Genomic DNA, 9407 nt, shown 5'->3' on the forward strand with positions numbered 1-9407 from the left:
TTCAATTTATGAGCAACAAGATATAGATTTTTTTTAAAACTATAAGAAATAAAAAAAATAATTACCAAGTTTATGATATTTACCAACCAAAATTTATAAACATTCCATTAAAAAAATCATATATTTCTTGTCATTAAAATATTTATTAAACAATTATTTTTTTTGCAATACATCAGTCACATTAAATTTATTTTATTTGCCTTTATTTATTTCTTATAACTTTTTTAATGCAACCTAAATAATAAAATATCAAAGCCCCTGGAAAAATATTAACATTCAAAATTTGAAGTTGGAATAAATATGTATTCGCTTAAGCGTAAGTAATTACTCACTTAAGATTTTTCTGGCTTAAGTGTCACAAGTTATCCTCAATTTTACTACCAGTTCAAAATAATTATCCAGTTGAAATTTATTTTCTCTTATAGTTTAAATTACAATTAAGCTTTAATTCGAATTCATAAGTTTCCTACTGTTAATTCAAAAGCTTGACGGAAAAATAAATAAATTATTTCAGTAGATTAATTTCGAATGAGATGAAAACATAGAGACTCTTTACTTGAAGTCAAACTGATTATTATGTAAAATAAATTTTATTGCAATAAAAAATATTTGTAGTTTGAAAACCCGGTACGCGCCGTATAACAATTTGCCCTATATCGAACCACGGACCTGGCTATTTGTTAACGCGAACAGTGGCTGTTTATTCAAAAAAAGAATTTACATTTAATAGAAAAGTGTATTAGTAGTTTTTTGAAATCGGCGCACAAAACCCTAAATTTGCTCACGGGAACCAAGCTACCGCTTGACCAACAACGATCGACGTAGTAGTTGACAACAGGCTCGAATTGCCTACAGGAGCACACTTAGCCACTGTTTTCCTGTTTTAATAAAAGCTAAATGGAAGAAAAAATAATTGAAAAATAAAAAATGACTATCGCGACCGGAGCCTTCGGTGGCTCTAATAATAGCAGTAAATAAAATTACAAAGATGGTAGAGACCCGAGACGCTGCCAACAACAGCCAGTTGATCTCAATTAATAAGTTTAAAACGATTAGAAATTAAGGATTTATGTTATTTAGTTTATTTATTCCTATTATGTATGACATGGTAAATTTAAATAAAGAAACTTTAAACAAAAAAAAAAGGTTCGATTCCCGGTACCGGAATATTATTTTTTTTTTTTTTTGTGACGAATTACGAAAAATCTATTGATAGAAAAGCTATTATTAATTTTTGATTTTTTCAAACAATTATTTGGTGTACTTGTCATAAGGAAAGTTGAGTCTCTCTAACAGACGAAAGTCTCCTGAAATTTCACAAATATATCGATAAAATTATTCATATCATTCACAGTGTGGTAAAATTGTGGAAGTAGCCAATAGCCAGCTACTATTAAAAAATCAACTAAATGCGAACGGAATATTTTAATATTGTTAAGTTTTGATATTCCATCGTTGGCAATGCTAAATATTTTGTCTGATGCAAATATTTCAGGGATCGATGATTCGGTAATTCTATTGGATCGCACGTACCGACGAAAAATAACAACAATACTCACTGTGTCGGTACCTGCGAGCCAATAAGAAAGCTAGAAGTAGTAGAGGGGATATTTCCTTTGCTGTGATTGGTGCGCGTGTACCGATAGAAAGTAATTACGAGAAAATCGTCACGTCGGTAACTGCGAGCCAATCAGAAAGCAGTACGTTGAAATTTAGTCGTGGAGGTGGTAAAGGTCAGAGGTTACTTAATGGTCATACATTCATTGTAGGTCATTTCCAACCGACAACTTACTTTGTACGTCACGCAAAACATTCAAGTTTTTAACTTCACACGTCAAGATGAATTTCATTAATTCAACTGGCCACACGTTTAAGCTGACTAAAATCAGCACGAAGCTATACACGACAGATTCAGGAGCTGTGGAGGTTGCAGAGTCATCCCTGTATCCGAGGACAGACATCCAGGAAACATGGAGTTTCCGTATGGAGCTAAGCCACGACCGGGAAGACAACTTTTGGCTTTCGTTGGGCATCCAACCGTCCAAGTCCAAGGACCTCAAGACGAGATACACCGCCCAGTGTTTCGCCCTTGACTTGCTCGGTAACCTGACGACCCTCACCGACCAGTCTGCTCCTTTCAAGGCCTACGATGACTACATACACTTGGGCAACTGCATCAGACGACGTGGCAGAGACGACTTCTGTGGCATATTACATGAAGCCAGCGATGAAGTATATATCATGGAACAGGTGAAGATACTTTCCAATTAGATACTTAAGTTCTGACTTAAGTTAAAAACGGCCCTTTTCAGGGCCACCAAATTTTTCATACGTAAAGAACAATTCAAGTTTACACCTAAGAATTCAATCCTTGCTTCCATATTCTCTCAATATTTATATTTATTCAGTAAGTGGCTAAACAACAAGTACAAATTTTAATATTTACTAAATTATGATTTCTTATAGATTTCGAGTTGTGCATATATTTATTTTTGCCTCACCATTAGTCTCTTATTTTAACAAATATAAGTATTCCAACTAAGTATTTTTATTGACTGTTTAATGTTTACAAGAGTGTAAGTTTGTCACGATATTTTGATATCGCGGCAGTCTCGCATCAGGTCGGTGAGCAACAGAGGGCAGCACACGCTGCTCACACGTCTCATCCGACACTGTATTATAATTGTTGTTTGTTCATTTATAAGATTTTATTTGATTATTGTATTAATAATACTTAATTGATTTCTTAGGTGTGAATTGTGTTTAAATCAGGAGATTTTACTGATTAAGTTAAGCATATATTTGGATTTTGTAGCGCTGGGGAAAATAGTTGCGCATTTCATTTATGTGCTTATGATTGTTTTGAATTGGTTGGCGCATGCGCGTCAACGCAACAGTTGGCATCCGTAGATTTATTTATTATAAATAAATCTACTAGTTTTATGACTAAATCATTGGTTGATTTATCGGTGAATATTATTAAGAATTAATTAGGGAAAATACAATTGGTCATTATACCCAGTGAACACAAATACAGTCAGTGAAATTATTCAATATTTGAGTATTATTTATGAATTATTATTGATTTGATTTATTAATTATTATTCAACGGAATATTGCTTACGAATTAGTATTATTTAGCGTATTGATTATTCCTAACTTGAATTATTAATTATTATTTATTTGAATATTGATTATGAATTATTATTACTTTGCGTATTAAGTATTATTAAATTGAGTTATTAATTATTGTTAATTTGAAGTATTATTATATTTATTTGTGAGTTGATTCATCAAATAATTATTTTATTATTTGTGTTCAAAACAGAATTATTTTGAAATACTGTAAATTCGACATTGGAATTTACTGGGAAGTTGTATTGGGAAATACTTCAAATTCTTATCCAAGATTATTTATCTATTATTTCCTAATTTACATTTGTTTATGTTCACGTGTGAGTGAGACTATTAATTATTAATAGCTATATGTTTTACAATACATTTATTGTTTATGCAACAGTATTATTATTTGAATTAAGTTTGTATGCGTTATATATTGACTGATTATTTTAAGTAATTGATGGATAATTAAAGCAAATGGTCATCAACCCGGTATTTATTTAATTTTATTATTTTAATTACTGCTATCTTTCTTGCTATCCTTTTTCCTAAATCTGAAATCGCTATCCTGTCATTTTATTTTATTTTCATTTTCATTTTCTGCGTTGTGTTATTTCGAGCTAATTTTGTTCGTGGGGCACACGAACTGGCGCCCAACTAGGTTTTCTAACCCAGCCTGAGCAGAGCAGCCAGTCCAGGGAGGTTCAAGACATCTCCAGGTGGGATATTTGGTTCTGGGTTTATTTTATTTTCAGTTTTCGACCAACGGAGAGCCATAACGGCTACTGAGCGCCAACTACACTCCGCCGTGGGACGCGCGAAATAGAAGAGAACGTTATAAGTTTTATGGTTTTACAGCTTTAAGTAATTATTTATAACGCAAAATAATAACAATATTGATTGAGTCGGTATCGGCTAACCAATAAGTAGTAGAAAAATATCCCGGGTTGTGAAAAAAAAGTTGTCATCACGACTTTATAATTTGGTTTTCATGTTATTTTAAGGAAATCTCAAACGAAATATGTCTTTCTTTGGGAATTCTTTTTATTTCTATGTACAGATTTTTTATAATTGGATACTGAAAATTTACACTTTGAGTTGGAAATGGCTCTTTTTAGGGCCACTATAATTTACGTTTGTGGATAATAATTTAAGTTCTGTAACATTTAACTCACATCAATGCTCCGATATTTTTTCGCAGTAAATGTTTCATTGTTTTAAATGACTGACAAAGAATTACAATTTTTTAACATTCGTTAAATTATAGTTCACACTTTAGTTTATAAATATATTTATCTTTGAGTACAGAGATGATAGATAAAAATTCTGCAGACTAGGTTAGAAAATTTTTTACTAATTGCCGTAAAATTCAACAAAAAAAAGTTTCATGAATTTGTTGAGTCCAATGGGAAAGGATAAAGTTAAAGATGGGTTTTATGGGTATTCGGAAATTTTATTTAAGGAAATTATACTCTGCAAGAAAAAAATTTTATGTTATTTGTACGGAAAAAAAATTTTGTATATCTTATGACTGCTTATTTAGTATAATTTGAAACTTGAAAAGAATAGACGTATAAAAAATTTGGGGGGGAGGCCCTGCATGAACAGGACCCCAAAAGCTCAAGAACTTTCTCCATGTGAGCCAGGCGCTGAAAAGAGCCGTTCGGTTTTAATTTGGTATGGTTTTACGTATGGGTATGGTTGTTTTTTGTATAATTTACTTAAAATCAAAGTCAAAAAATAAAAATAAAAAAAATTATGACAGTTCACCTTGATATTGGATTGATTGAAAAACTCTTCGTCGTAATAATAAGGCGCTGAAGTCCCACTTGACGTCAATTATATTAAGAATAATTTATTTGATGTAAGACCTGACTGAAAAAATTAAAAAAAAAAATAAAACAATTCATGTTAGTTGATTCCTGAAATGGAAATTTTTAAACAAGTTTTCAACTTTTTAACAAGGTGCTGAAAAGTGCCGTTTAATATAAATTTTATAAACAATAATTTATTTAGTTTAAAATTTGACTGAAAGAATTAAAAAAAAAAAATAAATATTAGTTGGCCCTGAAACAGAAATTATTGAGTAAGTTTTTATCATTACAATGGGGAGTTTAAATTTGTCATTTGATGTCAGTTTTATAAGTAACAATTTAATTAGTTAATGATCTAGCTGAAAAAATAAAAAAATTAAATATTAGTTTGCCCTGAAATGAAAACATTTCAATAAGTATTTTTCAATACAATGAAGCGCTGAAAAGTGTAATTTTAAGTCAATTTTATAAACAATAATTTATTTAATATAAGATTTAACTGAAAGAATAAAAAAAAAAATAATAAATATTAGTTGGCCCTGAAAGGAGCGCTGTAAGCTGTGTAAGTGTACAGGCGTGTAAAAGAGTAGCTAGTGCAAAAATAAATGAAATAGTGAAAAAAAAAAAGAAAAGGCAAGTAAGTTTAGAGTAAAAAAGGTGGGAGTGAAAAACGCCAAACAAGGTGAATAATAAAAAAAAAGAAAAGCTGTGGCACGGGAAAAGCAAAAGACGCGGAAACCAAAAGGTAAAAGCAATCAGGGTTTTGGCGGACATAAAGGAATTGGCGGGAGACAAGACGAAGAAAAAAAGTGACGAGGAACGAGAGGGCAGCACATACAAAGAGATGACAAGTGACGAGGAAAGACATGAGAGAGGTAAAGCGAATGGCGCAAGCGCCGGGATGACCAAGAGAAGGAGGGGATGGCCGCTCAAATTCAAAAGTACAAATTCAGCGAGTAAAAGAGACTACGGTAAGAAAAATGGAGCGTTAGAAAAATTTGTGTTTAGTCAGGTGGATATAACAATGGCAAAAGCAAAAAAGGTAGAAAACACAGACAATATAAATGAGGTAGGAACAGACTGGTGCAGAGCCGGATTTCAGCTAGCGAGAACACCGGCAAGAAACAGTAGAGGAAGTCTGCAAGTCGAGAAGGACAGTAATGAAGAGGCGAAAGAGTTAGATATAATCGAGACAATCAATGATAGGAAAGACAAACAGAAAGATGAAGTGGGAAAAAAGACAAGAGAACAAGCAACGCAGACTGGAATGTCAAATTGGAGCCAAAAGCAGGAAATGAAGGATAGTGAAAAAAATTCAGAGGAAAAGATGTGGCAATTGATCGCAGAGATAGAAGACAGGGTAAAAACAAAAGTTGAAGAATTGATAATGAAATCAATGGAAGAAATAAAGGCATGTACAAGACAAGAAACCTCGAAGATAGGGGCCCAAATAATTAGAAGCAAATGTAAAGAAGACCAAGTGGAAAAGGAAAAAAGACACAGACAGGAAATAGAAAGATTAGAGAAGGAAATTGGTAAAAGAGAACAAAGCATAAAGGAAAAGGACAGAGTAATTAAAGAGCTAAGTGAAAAAATAAAAAAGGAGAAAGAAAGTAAGACGAACATACCAAATAAGACAAAAGCAACTGAGGAAAAAAAAAGGAAAGCAACACGACAGTCAGAGTCACGACACAAAGAGACAAGGAAAGAGTAACAGTGGAGGAAGGCAGGAAAGAGGGCGATCAAGAGTGAAGGAAACAGAAAACGCGTGGGCGAATGAAAGGAATGTTCAAGAAATGAGAGAATGGAGCTTGGAAAATGAGGTGGAAAGATTCGTGAGCGAGGCGAGGAAAAGACAAGATAAGAAGGACAAAACAAATGAAGAATGGAGAAGACAAGAAAAAGAAAAGCTCATTGAAGAAAAGCCAAAAAAAATTAATGGAAATGAGCTGGAAGAAGAACTAAAAGAAAGGAAGCAAAAAAGGTTAAACATACACATATATTATGAAAATGGCATGTACCGAAGAAAAGAAGACGTAATGGAGGTGATGGAAAGGAGATTGAAAGTCAGAATTGAGCCGATGAGAGTAAAATTCCAGAAAGGAAGACAGATAATAATCGAAAGTGCAAATGAGAAAGAGAAGAGAGACATTCTGGGAAGACGGAAGATTATGAAAGGGACCGGAGTGTGGGTGGGGAAAGAAAAAACGAGTAGAGAGTTAGAAGTTGAGAGGTGGATAAGAAGAAAAGCAAAATGGGAGCAGAGTAATGGCAATGTAACAGAAGTAGAGGGGAAGAAAATAAAAATTAGGGAGGTGTGGTGGTGTTGGAATAAAAAAAAGGAGAATTGGAATTATGAAAGTGGGCGAATGATGAGAAAAAGGAGTGAAGAGTGGGTACAGAAAGAGACACAGAGGCCAAGGAGAGAGAGGACCAAAATAAAGGAAGAGAGCAAGAAAATAGAAGGAAAATAATGTTTTGGAATGTTGCAGGTATGAATGAGGTAGAAAAAGCTGCCACAATGATGGAAGAAAACGAGATTGTTGTGCTAGTGGGGACATGAGTAATGGAAGATAAGGTGGAAATAACATGTGAGAGGCTGAGCAAAGAATTCAAATGGTGGGCGAAGCCTGCGACGAGAGAGAAACAGAGAGGAAGAGCAAAGGGAGGTCATATTATTGGGATAAAAAAAAATTGCAAACCAAAATGGGAAGTCAGAGAATGGAAATACGGAATGATGTTGGAAGAAAGTAAGGAAAGTGAAAGTATAATCACAGTGTATAACAATGTAGGAATGAGCAAATTAGAAACGGAGCTAAGAAGGCAGATAGAAGAATGTGCAAACAGGGACGAAAGTGTGATGATCATTGGGGACTTTAATGCGAGAATCGGAGAAGAAAACGTAACAGGAGAGGACGAAGGCAGAGTGAGGAAAAAAAGAAAATCGAGATACAAGACAGTAAACAGCGAAGGAAAAAAATTACTATAGATGTGTGATGAGTTAGGACTTTGCGTATGGAATGATAGAGCAAGAGGAGATGAAGGTGGGGAAATAACTTACGTTGGGGGAGACGAAGAGAGTTTAGGATCAGTAATTGACCTAATACTAACGCTGGACAGAGGCGATGAGCAAGAAATAGAGGTAAGAGTGGTGGAAAGAATAGAGTCAGATCATCTACCAGTGTTGGCGAGATATAAGGTAGAGAGAAATGAGGAAGAGAGTAAGGAAGGAAGCTGCATGTCAGAGGAGGAAGAGCAGGAAGAAATTGGAGCAAATAAGCTGATCTGGAAGAAAGAAAAAATACAGGAGTATGCAGAAGCAACGCAGGAAGCACTGACAGAAGCACTAGAGGAAAAAAGCGAGCTTGAGTGGGAGGATATAAAACAAATAGTAAGAAAAGGGGCTGAAAAAACGGGGATGGTGATAAAAGGAAAGAAGGACAAAGATACATAGGAGAAAAAAAAGTGGTACAATATCGAGGATAAAAAAAAAGAAAAGAAGTATGGAAGAAGCTCAAAGAATTCATCAAGGATAATAACAAAGAAAAAAAGAGAAATCTGAACGAAAGCAGAAAGAAATATAGGGAAACAATCAAAGAGAGCAAGGAAAGGTGGATGATGGAAAGGTGTGAGGAGATAAGTAACGCCAAAGACATGACAAAATGGTGGGAAGCCATAAATAGGTTCAGAGGAAGAAAGAAAAGAGCTGCAAGCAACAGTATAAAAGCAAAACAATGGGAAAAGCACTTTAGTGATCTGCTGAATGGGGAAGGCAATGAAGAATCGGAAGAGAAAGAAAATGAGCCGTGGAAAGGAGAAGGTAGTAATGAAGGATCAGAGGAGCCGAAGCTCGATGAAAACTTCAGCAGGAGAGAAGTGAAAGCCGCAATAAGAAAGCTCGGGAATCACAAAGCTCCAGGGAAAGACGGGATGGCAGCAGACGTCATTGAATGGATAGGCGAAATTATAAATAGAATATGGGACGAAGGAAGTATGCCAGAATGATGGGACACAGCAGTGATAATTCCGATTTACAAAGCAGGAGACGAAGAAAGAACAGAAAATTACAGGGGAATTTCGCTTCTAAATACAGGGTACAAGTTATTGACAACTATGATGACGGAGAGGCTAAATAACTGGATAGATAAAGAAAAAATTTAAAGAGAAAGTCAGGCGGGGTTCAGGAAAAAAAGAGGGACAAGGGACCACATATTTGTATTGAATAGTCTAATAAACAACAAAATGAAGAGGAAGGGAGGAAAATTATGCATCGGGTTCATAGACTTTAGAGCGGCGTTCGACACAGTCAGGAGACCAAAAATGAAGAGAAAGGTATGGAGGAAGGGGGCCAGAGGGAGAATGCACAGAATAATAAGAGAAATATATAAAAGAACATATTGTAAGGTGAAAGTAGGAAAAAGAAGACAGACAAAAGAATTTATAACAAGAAAAGGGGAAAGACAAGGGTGTGCG

The 9407-nt window shown here is 34.4% G+C and overlaps 1 protein-coding gene across 1 annotated transcript; it reads left to right on the top strand.

The window, feature by feature from the left end:
- The first annotated feature begins 6730 nt into the window (after positions 1 to 6730).
- Positions 6731 to 7408, top strand: LOC128668128 (golgin subfamily A member 6-like protein 2). Its single transcript, XM_053740297.1, has one exon. It carries the CDS (start codon positions 6731 to 6733, stop codon positions 7406 to 7408), a length of 678 nt encoding a protein of 225 aa, XP_053596272.1.
- Positions 7409 to 9407: the final 1999 nt, after the last annotated feature.

The sequence above is a fragment of the Microplitis demolitor genome, chromosome 6 (assembly GCF_026212275.2).
Source record: "Microplitis demolitor isolate Queensland-Clemson2020A chromosome 6, iyMicDemo2.1a, whole genome shotgun sequence".
Lineage (NCBI taxonomy): Eukaryota > Metazoa > Arthropoda > Insecta > Hymenoptera > Braconidae > Microplitis > Microplitis demolitor.

Bases quoted from the DNA above. Each gene is read 5' to 3' on its own strand.
- LOC128668128 (XM_053740297.1), top strand. From the start codon at position 6,731: ATGAGAGAATGGAGCTTGGAAAATGAGGTGGAAAGATTCGTGAGCGAG.